This window comes from Myxocyprinus asiaticus, chromosome 44 (genome assembly GCF_019703515.2).
Source record: "Myxocyprinus asiaticus isolate MX2 ecotype Aquarium Trade chromosome 44, UBuf_Myxa_2, whole genome shotgun sequence".
Classification (NCBI taxonomy): Eukaryota; Metazoa; Chordata; class Actinopteri; order Cypriniformes; family Catostomidae; genus Myxocyprinus; species Myxocyprinus asiaticus.
The window spans coordinates 20,124,910-20,142,379 of NC_059387.1; the positions used below are offsets into that span (position 1 = coordinate 20,124,910).

General features: G+C 38.3%; 1 protein-coding gene across 1 annotated transcript in view; it reads left to right on the plus strand.

Moving 5' to 3' along the window:
• Nucleotides 1-17,470, plus strand: part of prex2 (phosphatidylinositol-3,4,5-trisphosphate-dependent Rac exchange factor 2) — a 182,454-nt gene that overhangs the window by 102,925 nt on the left and 62,059 nt on the right. Inside the window, exons 26-30 of the mRNA XM_051687368.1 lie at nucleotides 3,928-4,107; nucleotides 7,804-7,898; nucleotides 8,276-8,358; nucleotides 12,405-12,495; nucleotides 15,222-15,350. Coding sequence (XP_051543328.1) covers nucleotides 3,928-4,107; nucleotides 7,804-7,898; nucleotides 8,276-8,358; nucleotides 12,405-12,495; nucleotides 15,222-15,350 — 578 coding nt within the window. The remainder of the gene's footprint in view (nucleotides 1-3,927; nucleotides 4,108-7,803; nucleotides 7,899-8,275; nucleotides 8,359-12,404; nucleotides 12,496-15,221; nucleotides 15,351-17,470) is intronic.

Below are 17,470 nucleotides of genomic sequence, written 5' to 3' on the forward strand. Positions count from 1 at the left end.
CTAGACACACCCAACTCTGTGATTTTTTTAGACATCGCTTATGCCATGTGAATCAACTGTAAATTTTACAGACGTCTGCAGTAATAATTAAACTAATCCCATCCGAATAGGGCTTTAACCACACTTCTCATCTGACCGATGTTGAAATCATTAAAGCCATGCTTACCATGGCAGCAGTAAAAAGTCGCTTTTGCCTTTTTTTTGCCTAATTAATTGCAATCGCGTGCAATTTTGCCTACTTTTGAAAATATGAAATAGCACAAGGCCATTCAAAACCCGAGGGTGAACCGTGGCGCTCATAAGTGAAAGCGATCAGTAATGGAATCATTCAAGTTTGGGCAGGAGAGTAATGTAAACACAGTTATCAGATACGAGTCGTGTCTTCAGTGAATGTAAACAGGCGGGACAAAAAATCGGATACGGTCAAAAGATCGGGTCTGTGCATTAAGCCAAAAGTCATTGCTGTTGTAGTGCCTCTAGTGTTCATTTCACCAAAACAAATACTGCGATACACACAATGAGCTACGTAAAAATAATTTTGTAAGAATGAAGGTAAAGTAACGTGATTCTATGAGGCCATGTTGAGCAACTAAGTACCCAAATAGTACAGGTGTATTGCAATCATAAAACAGGATAAATAATAATAATAATAAAAAGCACAATAAATAGATTAAATAGTACAAAAAAGGGACATTCTTAATATGGTAGTTTGACAAAAGGTATTGTAAGGGGCTGTTCACACACATAATAGTTTTCTATGTAACCATGCACATTTCTTAAGTAGGCTACACATATTGTGTAGCATTAATGAAACTATGGACTGAAAACATCTTGACACCTTTTCACATTACTCAGCACAAGATGAAGTTTATCAGTCATGGTATTTATATAGTAGGCAACTCAAAGGAACATGTCCAATAAACATGGAATTGGCTTGGTAATTTTTGGTACTGTGCTTTCATGTAATGTTAGGATTTTTATACACTTTTATTTAGAAAATGTCTTTACCTGCAGTAGACAATCGTTCACTGGCTGCACTTGCACTCGCACATGACGATTGAACGCAGCTTCAGGTTTTGTTTCAATGAATTTTAAGTAAATATCCACTTCATTCAACGTTGTTTTTGTCTTCTGTCCTCTAAAGCATTCAAATGGAGCTTTTGTTCCATTTGTTGTACTGTCTATCTTTTTTTTTCTTTCTTTTTTCTTTTTTTTTTTTTTTTTTGCGCAAGAACATGTTCGGTCCGAATAGCCCATAAATAATTTTGAAACTTAAACCAAACCTGGTGTACGTTTGCATTTTCAGTGAATAACAAGCTCAGTTTCAGCCTGTTCATCATTACAAGTTATTTGTATTAGTGTGTTATCTTACTAGCTTTATACTGTACAGATGTTTCAAATTTATCTTGTCAGATGTTTCAGATATCTGTCATATCTGAAAAAGTGTGATTTGACCAGTGAAGTCAGAACTTCATTACACTTGAAAGTGCAGCTGTATGATGTTAGCTCAATGTAAAGCACAGCTGAAGAGCCTCATGTGTCACATGAAAGCTGTCATGCATAAAGAACTGTAGGCACAGAGACCTGTGGACCCGAACCAAGATCCTCCCCTGCAGAGCTTCATCATTGTTCCTTTCCTCCAGCTTTTCTCACTTTGATGCTTTGTACCCCCTGAGGCCCCACATTGTGTGTACTTCCATATAAAGCTGTAGCCAATAGCAGTGCTGGGTGCTTTTTTCCATGGCGACAGAATGACACTTGATGTTGGAGACCTGTCTGTTTGGCAGGGAGAGAGACATTTTTCTAGATTCGCAGAGCTGGAGAACTAGGGCATTTCTTGTGGCCACTGGGCATTCTCACAAGGGCAGCGTCATTGGAAACGTTCCTACATTTCTCACTTGGAGAATTGGTTTGGGTCAGAATTATGATTTCGTTGAGGTTTTGTTTATTGTTAGGATGAGAATTAAAGTTAGGGCTTGCATTTATAATGGGAACATATTCCATGAATGCATAACATCTATAGCATGTTTATAATGTCCCCTTTCATTATAAGAACCAAGAGGGGGTTGTTTGAAACTCAAACAAGGCTTGACATGTTAGTGCGCTCAAGTGTGGAGAGACTGGGCCTCAAAACCAAACCAGTGAATTATTGAAAATATGAACATGTTACACGCAAGCCAAACACAGAGCCTTGTTAAAAATTTTCTTTGCTGTCTCTGAGATAGGAACCAATTTCATGTGGAGTTATGATTGTTGACACAGCTGTATATGCATGTTTTGAAGTTAATCATTTTGTGAGGACCTCCAACTTCCTCAAGTTGTTGTGAGGATTTTGATTTTGTTTGACTCTCACCCCACATCTTGATGACATTACAGCTCTGTGCCAGGCCGGTCCTCCTGAAACTTGTCTTTCTAAACTTTACAATATTAGGCATAGCATATTTGAGAGGTGGCAGCGTGTTTGGGCTGTTGGAGACATAGGGTCATAATGTGAGGTTTCTTTTCCACTGATTATCTGAGTCAACATCTATTTTTGGAGCCATTTGATTCTGACTCTGTGGTGTTTTTATTTTGCATCAGTTTCAGTGATTAAAGTGTGATTAGTTTTACACAGACAGCCTTTTGAATTTTCTAGCACAGAATCACCCACTTAAATGCTGCCTGATGGACGTATGAAGTGACCAATCAAAGTTCACTTTTATTATGGGATGTTAAGGGGTGGGTTAACCTGAAATCGTTCAGTTTCTTTTAAGTGTCTTAAAACTCTCAGATATCTTTTAACAATGTGATGCCATGAATGCCAAACTTTAACAAATCGAGCGACTAGTTCTTCTTGAAATGCACAATGTAACAGGACTTTGAATTTTTTTACTGATGAGAAAATTGAGTGGAAATGACAAAAATGATTGTGACTGGTAAATTGGATGAAAATAAAGATGCTCTTAAAATAGAATGATGAAAAAATTTCAACCAATCAGATTGGAGCCAGTGTTAGTCTCGTCAACAAAATTACTGAAGAAAATGTTCACTGATGATGTTTTTTTTCGTCAACAAAAACGAGACAAAAAAGACAAATCGTGACGAAAATGAAACGATTTTAATTAAAGCTGATGTAATTTCTGCACCACTAGTGGCACCAAATGGAATTACAAAAATAAATGTGTTTTCAAAACAGCTTTCTGAATACAACCGCAGTCTGCCATTGGTCAAACAAAGAGATAGTCCCGCCCCCAACTCAGGCCATTTGTTGAGTCAGTGTCATTGTGTTTGAATAGACGGGTCACTCAAAACAAACAGGGGATTTTCATAGTGCCACAGAGACAAAGTGTTTACAGTTTTTGAGAAAATTCACCTATGAATGGCTTGCTTATAGTTGTCTCTGCTTATTAAGGCTGGCTACCTGCATATTAATGTTGAAAAAGTTACATACTTCAGCTTTAAAAAAAAAAAACTGTTGGAAAAGTATGACAAGAAAAAATAATACTGCAAGATATTAACTATGCATTAACAATGTTTGGTAATATAATCTTTGATACATGTTTAAAGCCTAATTAAATGTTTATACATTTTTTTTAAATGTTTTAATATTTTGTTAAAGTTTGGTCTGTTTCACATCGCTGTAGTAACACTAAAATTGACTAAAAGTAATGAATATGACATGACCAAATTGTGACTGAAATTTTGTCAAAAGACTAAAATTCTGACTAAAAAAAAAATAAAAATAAAAATTTACATTAAGTGGAGTTTGCCATGTTGAGAGATCTTTTTTTTTTTTTTTTTTTTTTGTATGCACAATTTGATTGTCAGTAAATGGTCCATGGGCAGTCCATGTTTTTTTTTTGTCCTTTCAGGTTGTCTAATTTGTGGTTAACCCCTCTCTGTTTCTCCCTGTCTCTTTATATATCTCTCTCTGTGTCTTTCTCACAGTTTACTCTCATCCATCACACATCCCACTGGCTCTGAAGGGAAACCCACAGAGAGCTACATCTCAGCTGAGAGTGAGAGCGAAAGAAGTGAACGCAATGGCAAGAAAGTGTGTTTCAATGTGGTTGGAGATGAGCAAGAGGACTCGGGTCACGACACCATCAGCAATAGGGACTCCTACAGGTATTCGAGAATCTTCTAATACCCGCATTACCCTGCTGAAAACACCAGCTTAGACCAGCTTGAATTTCCATGCTGGTCCAGGCTGGTTTATGCTGGTAAGGTGCTGGTTTGGTGGTGTTCAGCATTGCCATGCCAAATGGTCCGTGTACCTTCAGATAATTAGTTTTCTTGTTTTTGTCTTCAAAACGAAATAACCAATAAAACATTCATTTATCACATTTACGTTATCTCCATTTATCACATCACAACAATTTATGTTGTATCTGCTCGTTTTTCAACTTAAAAAGAAATAGCCAAAAACAAGAAAACATATTTTTCATCTGTGCATACAAACCGAGATTATAACTTGAATATTTGTTTCGCACATGTGGGTGGGCCTGACACTCCAATTTCCACTGATTGGTCAACGCGCACCAACATCTGTTCTTCCTCAACCCCGTTCATAGAAAATAAGAGTTCACCAAGTTCAAGTTTGCCGATTGTTTTTGCAGATAGATTCTAATCATTTTAATGCAGAACATTAATATTTCTTAGAAAAACTTTTGTCTGCTGCATGTTTATTGCAATCTTATCAAGCAATGGACACCTGGAAATGACAACCATTAAACTCACCAACTCGCTTTTGTCACCTCGGGTTGGGCTGGCAGTGCTTTTTTAAAAGGAAAATTATTAATTGGGATGCTGTGCACAGACCTAACTCTAACTAAATAGACATTGTTATCTGGTTATTATTGTTGTTGTTGTTGCTGTTATTATTAATGATAATTAAATCAAGCCAATAATTGCAGGGGAAACATAAAGGGAATTTTAAATGTTCATTGGATGTGAATAAGCCTTGCATGGACATCGTAATGATTTTGAGGAGTAGCCTATAAAGGACACAAATAGACCATGGGATTTTTTTGAGGGTAGGGGCTCAGCCCTTATTGTTCATGTATTATTATTTATTTTATTCTCTCTTTCGATTATTCGGCAAGTGTCAAGTGTCGTTAACTGTCAGCGCTCTAGTCGCGTGCAGTTCTTTACTTACCACCTATTCAAGGCCCGCTCACCATTCCATAGAATTCATGTAATAAAATGCAACCAAATGCACCCTGTTCCTAAATTAACTTTCGCTGACATGCAGTTGCATTTTGCTTGGTTTATAAAAAAAAAAAAAATAAATAAAAAAAATCATTAGACCTACCTATCTGAACCTGAAAACGGCCCCCTCACACTCAAAAGCATGAATCCTTAATGTAATTTAATTTAGACTATTGATCATCTGAGTAATTGATCATCTGTTTTATTAAACTTTTTTTTGTATCAAAAAGGTAGATACACCAAAAGTGTATTAAAAGTGTTGCCCATACATCCAACCTGGTCTTAGAGAATTGCGTTGCTGGTAGGCTACATCAAGCCAAAAATCCAAGGAACTCACATGGGGTACAGGCCTAATGTTAATAAGGCTGGCTATTATAATGGGGTAATAATATTAAAAACCATCATCAAATTGTGGCTAGAAGAGCCTTACTTATGTAGGCCTACAACAATTATTTTATTTAATTCTCATTAAGTTTTAAACACACTGTCCATAAATAATATTTTATTGCATAATAGTTGAACGCATATAGTGATGGTAACATCTTGTCTGTATGCAGATCGTATAGCCCAGATGTTAAAGAGAGGCAACTGCATAATAGATAAGGGTGTCATTTTATTCAGTCAGTTCATGGTTAGTTGTTGTATACTAAAAATAAAATGAAAACTATTTGTAGCCATTATAAATGTAAGGTTCATTCTGTTCTGTTTAACACATCGCCTACTGTATATGAACAAAAATTTACACCCCCACTGATATTTCACTTTTAAAAAGGTATAAGGATAGGCTACACATGTCAGGCAAAATAAAGTCCTTTCTGACTGTAGCCATGGCAACGTGTGCACTTGAAACTGCAACACAAGCACCGCATTGACTGGGGAAAAAAATGTAGTTAATGTAGGCTACGCGGTGATTTAGTGCTCGCCATGTCCCGTGTGAAAATGCTTTTATTCTGAAGAAAAGTAATGAGGAAGGACAGATGACATTGCAGGTTTAACCAATCAGTAGAAATGGGCGTGTCGCGTCCATCCACTTGTACAAATCAAATAATAAGATTTAGGCACTTGAATGATAAAACTAGAAATCGAGATGAATTCCTGTTTTTCTATTTCGTATATGAAATGAAAAAATTAAAAATAAAGTGTTTTCTCAATTTTAATATTTTCCTTCTAGATTAAAAATGAGTACACGGTCGGTTTATTGGTTATTACTTTTTGAAAACAAAAACGAGAAAACAAATTATCCAAAGGTACACGGACCCCAAATGTATACAGTATTTCTCTTAAAGTTAAGTAAAAGCACATTGGTACACCTAATATGTCTTTATTGTTTGTCATGTTGGTAGAAGGAAAGAGCAAATAGGTCTTATTAATGCATACCATCTTCTCGTATTCCAAGTGCTCACTTTTGACTTATTCAACAGTATATACATTTTTTTATTTAAAAGCTTTTATATAAAAAAAAATTAATAAATAGCTTTTAGAATTAATAAGCTATATGTTCTTGTTATGGACCAATATAAATTCACTTAATTTCTATATTTTTCACTCGCAGCAGCAGTGGTGTTTCTTCTGTGCTGTGTAAATGTGTTAAAATACTTCATATTTTACATAATGATCTCTTGATCTTCAGAAGTAAATCTCACTGACTTAGGGATAGTTCACCCAAAAATGAAAATTCTCTCACCATTTACTCACCCTCATGCCATACCAGGTGTGTATGACTTTCTTTCTTCTGCAGAACACAAACAAAGGTTTTTAGAAGAACTCTGTAGGTCCAAACAAAGCAAGTGAATGGTGGCCAATGGCCAGGCCCAAAAAAGTCACATAAAGGCAGCATAAAAGTAATCAATATGACTCCAATGGTTTAATCCACATCTTCAGAAGTGATTTGATAAGTGTTGGTAAGAAACAGATCAATATTTATGTCTGTTCTTACTATAAATCTCCACTTTCACTTCCATATTCTGTCACGTTCTGAAAGTAATGAAAATGGAGATATATATTAAAAAGGATTAAATATTGATCTGTTTCATCATATCACTTCTGAAGACATGGATTTTACCACTGGAGTCATATGGATTACTTTTATGCTGCCTTTTATGTGATTTTTGGAGCTTCAAAGGTCTGGTCACATTTACTTACATTGTAAGGACCTACAGAGCTGAGATATTCTTCTAAGAATCTCAGTTTGTGCTCTGCAGAAGAAAGAAAATCATACACATCTGGGATGGCATGAGGGTGAGTAAATGATGAGAGAATTTACATTTGGGTGAACTATCCCTTTAATCGTGAATCACACTAACATTCTAATTTTTTTCTGCGATTCGCTGTTCGCGACCAAAACATATGCTATTATTTTAGCAGGGTAAACAACATCCTACATTTAAGGAGTGTTAATGTTGCAATTGTAACAGTGCTCACATAATAAGTTCTCAAGAATTTGCTGTGATGTTAACAGACATTTTAAGTTTCAAACCTCATTAAAACTCTATCAAATTACTTAGGATTGTTGTTTGATATGTGATGTGGCTTTAGCACCATTAAGGTCCTGTCAGGTACTGACAGTCGGATCATTTTTTAGTAACACATGAATGTTTGGCTGATTGCTTCCAGTGATTGTAACAGCAACAGGAACTCAATAGCTTCCTTCACCAGCATCTGCAGCAGTCACTGCAGCTCCTACGTACACAGTGATGAGATGGACTCAGGTAACACAACCAGACATCCTACACACAGCTGCCACCAAGGCACCGTTGTTATATCACTCCCCTGATTAATGCTTCAAAACACGAAGGAACGTCCATAACTTGAATCAAATTTGGCAAGAGCTTGGATATGGCTTTCAAATAAATTCTTCTTATCTCTTTGCACGGCACATCAAGCACACATTTTCCACTTAGTCAGACAGTCAGACAATGCCCGGCAAAACACAGTCTCTGCCAAACTGATGGCCATTTGATGCTAACTACTGAACAGATAGAGGAAGAGAAGAGAGGCTTGTTCTTTGCTATTACTGTATCTATGTCAAATCATCTAACGAACACCACTTCACCCTCTCTCTCCACACACACACACACACACATAGGAGATGAGATGCCAGCCAGCGTGTGGATATCTCATGACAAACAGAAGAGGCTGCATGGGTTCCTGGAGCATCTGTTTAGTGAGGTGTGTGTGTTTGCAGAAAGATCCAACAAACTCATATAACCACATGCTTGTAATGTAGAACATTTGTTCCTATAAAAAAACATTTTTTTTCTTTCCAGTTTCATAATTCAGATTATTTTATTATTTTATTATCTTCTATTATCTCTTTTATTTCTACCTTTTTTCTGCCATTATTATCTTTTCTTTCCAGTTCACTTGTATCATACACATTTTTTATAGTAGAAATATTCCATGAAATCTCTCAGTTAATACGATGTTATAATAAATGTATAAAAATTATAGAGGCAAAACTTAATGTCACTGATATCCACCTGTCTTGCGGACTTGTTCTCAATACACAGCAAAACCAGAGCTGATAATCTCTCCTGTGACATTTAAGATCTTAGATAGGCTTTGATTCATTTCAGTTTGCTGAATGAGTGATCTGCACTGGCGACCATTGTTGGAATAGTTAAAAACTCTTAACATGCCATTGCTGTGTTTGGGAAAGCAGACTTCATGGGCTCTACTTTTGTGAGTGCGCAAAGCGCATTACAACATACAACGGCCGTGCGCTATGTCTTATTCAATTTTCGTGAGAGTGCTAATTCTAAGTGCAATTTTCCTGCCAGGGCAAAGCGCAAGTGGGCGTAGGTGGGAGTGTTTGTGGTAACTGTGTGTATGCGCACAAACTGTGGGTGTATTTTATGTTATGAAGTGGCGCAAATTGCAATTTTCCTGAGTAATAGGTCGTTGCGCTAATACGTTTCGAAATCAGGTCTGTTTTCAGAGCAAAGCCAAACTCAGTTCCTGCATTTGCAGTTTGGAGATTCCTCCAGCAGGTGGTAATAAAGTTCATGTCCAAACTCTGAAAATATAGTGAAACATCAGAGTTGTAGTCCCTGATAATCAGAGTTGTAGCCATCTTATGAAACAAAAATTTATGAGATTTGTGTTAAACTATGTATAAGTCATGGTTTATTTTTCTGTTTTTATGATTATGTATTTTTGTTTAAAATTTTTTGTGTTTCAATAAATACATTTCATTGTTCAAAATCAAAATCGACCGGTAGAAGTGACGTGCGTGACGATACAATCACTGTTAATACTAGCCATGATTTGTGTGTCAGTAGATGAAAATTATTAATAATACTTACATTCCCGATAATTTAATGGAGCGAACATCCAAATCCTGATGAGAATCACATTTTCTAAGCATATAAAAAGAGCATGTCTGTCATGAATCCCGCCTTTGTTGTTCCTCCCGCTCACCACCAGAGGGCTCCATCACCTTGGGATTGACTTTAACTCTCTGGACTCCATTTCCCATTACCTGTTCACCTGTTTCCAATCCACTCAGCTATTTAAGACTCACACTCACTCTCTCTCATGGCGAAGTCCTGTTTTGCCCTGGCTGACATTTCTGAGCGTTCTCTGAGTTTGTTGTAATTCCTGTGTATGATCCTGGACTGTTTACCCTGTTTTGACCTATTGCTGCCTGCCTACTATTACTGCCTTGTTTACCTGGATATAACCTGTGATTGTCTGCCGCCTGCCCTGACCTCTTGCCTGTTTATTAACTACCCCTCTGGACTACCTTGGATATTACTGTTGCTGGTGATTGACCCCTGCCTATCTGTATTACTCCGTTTATTATTATTAAAGCTGCACATGGATCTCAACTCCGTTGACTCATCATTACAGTGTCCATATTTCTATTATTGTAATTAATAGCATACAGTCCATTTACACTACCAAATTCTTATGAATGTGCTGTCTTTGTTTATATCACTGGTGCTTGAGGGAATGGACTATATAATAGGATGCAGATAATAACCGGAGAAGAGCCTCAGAATTAAATTGCACTTAACCCAGCCCATTAACGCATTGCATGCGATTTTGCCAAACCCACTTGCACCTAGACTTAGCGCATACTCAGGGGAGCCTGCAGCTGTACGGCCGTACACACTGTGCATACCATGAGCGCTCTGACTGACCTGAGAAATATTTACTCTCAGAATATTTAATCAATCATGAAATGTGTCCCGTATATCTGTTGGCTGTTTAAAAGAACTAGCAATGCCCAATTTGCAAACGGATAATTTTTTGAGTCAGTTCTTTTCAGTGAATTGGCCAAACAGGCTTGCAAAACGGTCTGAATCAATTCGTGATTCAGTACAATTCGTTCGATCCACTCTCTCACAGAATCATTTGGAGCGGGTTCTCCCACAGTAAAACAGTTTCTGGGTATTTACGAATACAGAGAACAAACAGCGCTGGATACAGTGTAAATTTACCTACAATAAACTGAAACAAAATGCTGTCTTTTTGAGAGGTAACTTTGAGAAACTTCAGCTTGTGCTGTGTCATGTGAACAAGGGGCTGTTCAAACTGAACGTGTTTTTGTGTCCGCTCGCACTGTTTTTTAATAGTTTTCCATATAAACATTAGCTAGATAGATGTCTTTTGACAACAGCGTCACGTTTCACAGTATTTTCACATCTCTCATGGGAGCGCTGCATTTTTAGACACTGTGTCAAGTTTAAAAGAACTTCATCAACTGATAAAAACACGTCTCGAGACACCTGCGTTCTGCTCTATTTGTTGTGGTGTATTTAGCTTTTTTAGTGCAAAAACATGTCTGTCTGAACGGTTACTGGAAAAAATGCTTTAGCAAATAGTTACATGAATGCTACTCATACTCAAGAAAATAAAACAAATGCTTATCTCAAAGTCACCAGAATTGAACGCTTTGGTGTTGTTTTATGCACAAAACAAAAATAACATCTCCCTGGGGAGCATGCCCCCAGACCCCCCTAGGTATAAGGTTTATTAGGCAGATTTCAGTGCGTACCCTCAGATTGAATCCAGCAGGCGCCCCTGCGCATACCAAAACTTCATGGCCATCCCCATTGACTTTGCGCTAATGACTTATGGCAAAGTGCTGCACTTAGTGCTAGTGCTCTTAAAATATGGTTCCTTGTATTTTTTGACCAAATACTGCAGTGTTTTATATGGGGTAATGAATACTTTTGCCAACAAACGAGACAGAAACTTCAATTCACTTTCCAGATCTTCTCCTTTAAGGTCTCCAACAAATTGTGCAAATTAGTCACAATGCACTTCTTACATTATGTCATCTCCAATTTTTATGTTTATGTTTCATCAACTGTCTGATTTTGGCACTCGGTTTTTAAACCAGCAACCATAGACTCATTTGGTGTTTTCAGACATTTGCATTGCAGCAGATTCCCTCAAACCTTGGCCCGGCCCCGATTGCAATCACACCTATAGTACCCCCATTGCACCGGCTCTGCACTTCTGTCATTTACATTCTATTTATAGTTTAATTTTAGTTTATTTTGATTGATTAATTATTTCCAATAGACAAATGCTGTTTGTTTTTCCTATTTCCCACCCACTGTAATGAAGCCTTTTCGTGGCCTTTGACCTCTTTGACACCTTACAAAAACAGGCTGAAGCCCCTCACACAACTGACCACTGCTGTGGTCTTTTTCCACAGGGAGGAGTGTGTTCTTTTTCAGGACTGTTTTTCCAGTAAACTGGAGAATGTGCAGCTCACTGCGTTCCTCTATAGACTGCTGTTTGGTTTATAGCATGCAGGTTTCCGGGGGTGCAACACTCCAGTTCACATGCAACACAAATGTTTTCTGGCTGACAGGGTGGGAGTTTTAGGGGTTTTGTATGGGCAGACTGGTTCCCTAGTCAATGTAAAAGCCTGCACCAAAGGGATTGTTTTGAATCTTGGCCGACTTGTAGAGAGCACAAAGACAGATTTGTCCAGATTTGTTGGAGTCATTTTGCTTAGTCAGCTAAATGAATTATATAGATTCTCACCCCCTGCTTGAAAGTCCCCTAGCTCTAACTTGCCAAAACTGATTTTTTAGTCTCAGCTGGTCACCCAGTCTGTTTAGACTGGGCTACCGGTTGGTTTTAGGGGGGTTTTGGGCACTTTTCATCTGGTCTGGCTGGGAGACCAGCTAAGACCAGCAAACAATTTTAATTTCCTCCATTATTTTGACATTGAGCACTGGTTTCATTTGCAGGTGGAGTCCATCACCAGTTTGTTGAAAGGACCAACTGTGGCTCGGGCCTTTGAGCAGACAAAGTGCTTCATGCCGGGACGAGGACTTCAAGGTAACAAGAGATGTTCCATGTTAATTAAATAAAATGTTTTTTATCAGAACTAAATTCCTGTTTGACTGCGCTTATTCATACAATAGGCCTGAGACATAATTCACCAAACTGACTTTCAAGGCTGTGTGTACTTTGTTATCATTTTCATAAGTCATTCTTTTTATATTGTACTTCACTGAAAGTGCATTAATTGCGCTGAAACTCATAAACCATACTTATGTTTATTAGGTCACGTTCTCAAATTCTCAAAAGATCTCCAGGGAATTATATTGTTCGACAATCGATTTTCAAACTTCTTCCGGCACTGCCACTCTGAAACATCTCCTTGGCTACATATGCATACATAGCAAAGTTTTCGAAGTGACAACTGCATTTAAATCTGGAACTGACTACCCTAACTTATATCTCAGTGTGTAAAAAATACAGACGTCTCTCAAAAGACCCAAAAGACAGTGGAGTTACAACTGCAGTTAGCTGCAGTGTGAACGTGACCCTTGTGAAGTGAGTTACGTGTGTGTTTGCGTGTGTTTGTTTGCGTGAAAGAGAGCAAAAAAGCATATGGTTAGAAGAAAAATCTGTGTGGCACATTTGCTCACTGTACAGGAGTGACATAAATCTGGGCCTGTGTTTTTCGTTTAAAGGGTAGTTGGGATAAGGAAGTGGGGCTGAAGGTGGGGGTTTCCTCTTTGCTGTGTGCTGGGTCTCAGCGATTAACGTCAGCTTTGTCCTTTACGGCAAATCATCCTAATCAGATCTGTACAATTCCTTTTATCGGGACAGATAAAGAACACTGGACTACTAGAGATAGTCTAGGACACTTCCTCTGTCTTATTCGAGGACACTAGGACAATAAATTTCTAGAGATTGTCTGATTCTAGATTTTGTACATACAGACAATAAATTCCAAATGGCATTTTGCACCCTTGAACAGCACTGCAGGAAGGAGATGCTATTCGTTGGGTCATTCTGAAAGTGAGCAGAATCTTTATAGATTCCTTTCATGAAGAGCCCTCCCTCAAAGCTGTTAGCTATTTGTTAGCTACAGTATATACTGTATGTATGTATACTGTATATAAACTCAGCAAAAAAAGAAATGTCCTCTCACCTTCAACTGCATTTATTTTCAGCAAACTTAACATGTGTAAATATTTGTATTTAACATAAAAAAGATTCAACAACTAAGACATAAACTGAAAGAAGTTTCACAGACATGTGACTAACAGAAATGGAATAATGTGTCTCTGAACAGGGAGGGGGGGGGGCCCTCACCCTCCGATCCAACAGGTCCCAGACGTGCTTAATGGGATTGAGATCCGCCATGGCAGAACATTGACATTCCTGTCCAGGAAATCACGCACAGAACTAGCAGTATGGCAGGTGACATAGTCATGCTGGAGGGTCATGTCAGGATGAGCCTGCAGGAAGGGTAACACATGAGGGAGGAGGATGTCTTCCCTGTAACACACAGCATTGAGATTGCCTGCAATGACAACAAGCTCAGTCTGATGATGCTGTGACACACCGCCCCAGACCATGACGGACCCTCCACCTCCAAATCGATTCCGCTCCAGAGTACAGGCCTCGGTGTAACGCTCATTCCTTCGACCATAAACGCAAGTCCGACCATCACCCCTGGTGAGACAAAACTGTGACTCGTCAGTGAAGAGCACTTTTTGCCAGTCCTGTCTGGTCAAGCGTAGGTGGGTTTGTGCCTATAGGCGACGTTGTTGCCGGTGATGTCTGGTAAGGACCTGCCTTACAACAGGCCTACAAGCCCCTCAGTCCAGCCTCTCTCAGTCTATTGCGGACAGTCTGAGCACTGATGGAGGGATTGTGCATTCCTGGTGTAACTCGGGCAGTTGTTGTTGCCATCATGTACCTGTCCCGCAGGTGTGATATTCGGATGTATCGATCCTGTGCAGGTGTTGTTACACATGGTCTGCCACTGCGAGGACGATCAGCTGTCCTTCCTGTCTCCCTGTAGCGCTGTCTTAGGCGTCTCACAGTACGGACATTGTAATTTATTGCCCTGGCCACATCTGCAGTCCTCATGCCTCCATGCAGCATGCCAAAGGCATGTTCACGCAGATGAGCAGGGACCCTGGGCATCTTTCTTTTGGTGTTTTTCAGAGTCAGTAGAAAGGTCTCTTTAGTGTCCTAAGTTTTTATAACTGTGACCTTAATTGCCTACTGTCTGTAAGCTGTTAGTGTCTTAACGACCGTTCCACAGGTGCATGTTCATTAATTGTTTATGGTTCATTGAACAAGCATGGAAAACATTGTTTAAACCCTTTACAATAAAGATCTGTAAAGTTATTTGGATTTTTACAAAATTATCTTTAAAATACAGTGTCCTGAAAAAGGGACGTTTCTTTTTTTGCTGAGTTTATATGAAAAATCGAATTACCAGGTATAAAATCAAAGTGGCTGGTAAAATTGGGCATTCACCCGCCACTGTGGCTGCTGGGCAAAAAGGTTAATTTCATACCCTTGCGTCAAGAACTTGTGTGGTTGTTAATGCTAAAACTGTGAATGTGCTTCTCTGTGTTCAGCAGAAAAGAGAAAGTCATACTGGGTTGGAACAATATTTTAGTCAGTAAATGATGTGTAATGTTTGGGTGAACTATTGCTTTAATGCACACAGTATTTGTCTGCTTTTTTGTATGATCGCTGCTGCGCATGTTTGACTCCAACATTCTGATGGTTCTGTGATTGTTTTTGGACAGAATTCCACCAGGACATGGAGCCCAAACTCAACTGCACCAAGAAACTGCGGCTTCATGTCAAGCAGGATCCATGGAACCTGCCCTGCAGCATCCAGACTCTCACACACACCATAGCCAAGTTTGCAGAAGGTCAGTCTTTCCAACACTGACACGCACAAACACACACACACGAGCCTGGCCAAAACCAACCACTCTTGAGCAGCACTTACTAGGGCTAGCAGTTTCAGTGGGAGAGGTCGGAGGGAATTATTCAAGCGCATACCATTAAATGTGAGTTTCTGGAGGGGGAGAGTGAATATTTGGCTTGAAATCCCCCAGGTCAGTTGTCAGCAAGGGCTGAACAAGCACTCTACTGCTTTTTAGCTTCCCTATGCTGCTGTATGTGTGTGTGTAAGTGCCAAACCTGATGAATTTGCAGGAAACATTAGCAGATGAACATTATAGTCTTGTGTTAACAAGACTCTTTATTCACGCTTCCTTTTTAATATCTGAAAAGGGTTCAGATATGTAGATATCTACAAAACTATTTAGTATTTCCTAAAGTTATTTTAGGAATAGCAGCACCATACTTAAAGGGACAGATTATTTTATCATTGACTTCCCCTCATGTCAGTGAAGCCACAATTCATTTTCAATGAATGGAAAAGAGCAGCTTGGACATTCTGCTAAATATCTCCTTTGTTCCACATAAAAAATAAAGTCACACGGTTTGAAATGACATGAGGGTGAATAGATAATGAAAGAATTTTCATTTGTGGCTGAACAATTCCTAACTTGAATAGACTGAAGGGTTAATTCACTGCAAGTTGCACCACTTTTACGCAAGTATTTCAGCAAAAAAAACCTGCGTCATATTCCCTCACCATCTGCAATCCAGTTTAACCTGGCGCAGTGTGTGTAAATACACAAAGCTATCATTCTATCATCATCCTCATTTATGAAACTTTCGTAAATATATGAATAAATTCTGAGTAATTTGCACGTAAAATGGGCCTTCATGAAAACCTTCCTTCGGATTCACAAAGGCTTTGTTACCCCCAGACATATGCATTTTAGTGAATTCCAAACATTCGTAAATAAGGGCCGTGTGCACGTTCATTCACAGTTATCATAATCCACGACAATGAAAATGCCCTATAAGGAAGGCATCAGATGCGCTAGTAAATGGTAATAGGGATATGCGGAACAGTAATGAAAGGGTTTTAAAATGAAGTGCATTCAAATCACAAAATTTTTATTTAGCAAACACGCTGGTGTGGTCACAAAGTTAGTGAGGAACTTATGGTCATCGCATGTTTTTGCTGTCATCAGAGATTCTTTTCTGAATAAAACAGTCCAAGAGGTCAATAAAAATAGTTTGACATGAAGCTTTAGTGTACAACATTTTCAGTTCACGCCAGGAGGAGGTTGTCTACCACCTTCAGTTGAGTGCATCACCAGCATCATTGGTGAAACTGCTCAGGTAAATTATGATGTTAACAGTGTAATACTTCATTTGTAACTGGAAGAATCTTTAGAGACATTTATAGAATGCCTGAAGAAGGTCTTTGACCAAAATGTTGGGAGCTAATAAAGATTTGCAAGCTAAACAACAGTGTGTGGGACTTTTTTATTTTCTGTTGTATTGTGAACGCGCCTGCCTGTGACATGTGTTTATTTATAGATTTAACAGCAATAACATTGACCATACGTTATCAACTGAATGCGATTTATCAATGCCTATACTAAATTAGTGAAAACCTAAATTATAGAGCTCATATCAAAAGATGAAACTGTCCAACCAGCCACATTAGAGGGCATTAATTTTTTTTTTTTCGAGAAAATGCTAAGCACTTATGTGGAAAAACGATATAAAATTTAAGAAGCCGAGTTGGGAATAAACTATACTTTGAAGAAATAAATTCAAGCAGCAAAGAAACGTTTTCAATTAAGTAAATGTTTTAAAAAGAAAACAACAAACTGTTTTTTTTTTTTGTTTTTTTTTATGTAAAAATTTTAATTTTAATTTTACTCATTTAATATTTAGTTAATTTTTTTAATTATTTAATTTAACTTCTATCAGAATGTTATCATGGCAGTTTGTCTGAAAGAACACAAAACAGCTTCCTGTCATGTTTACAGACTCTACTGATCGGTTAGGTTTAGATAAGGGGTTTGGGTAAGGGCATAATATTAATAAGCATGTCCTTAATGCCTCGTGTGCGAAACTCGCGCTTAATTCCGCATTAGACAACCGGGCATTTGCACGT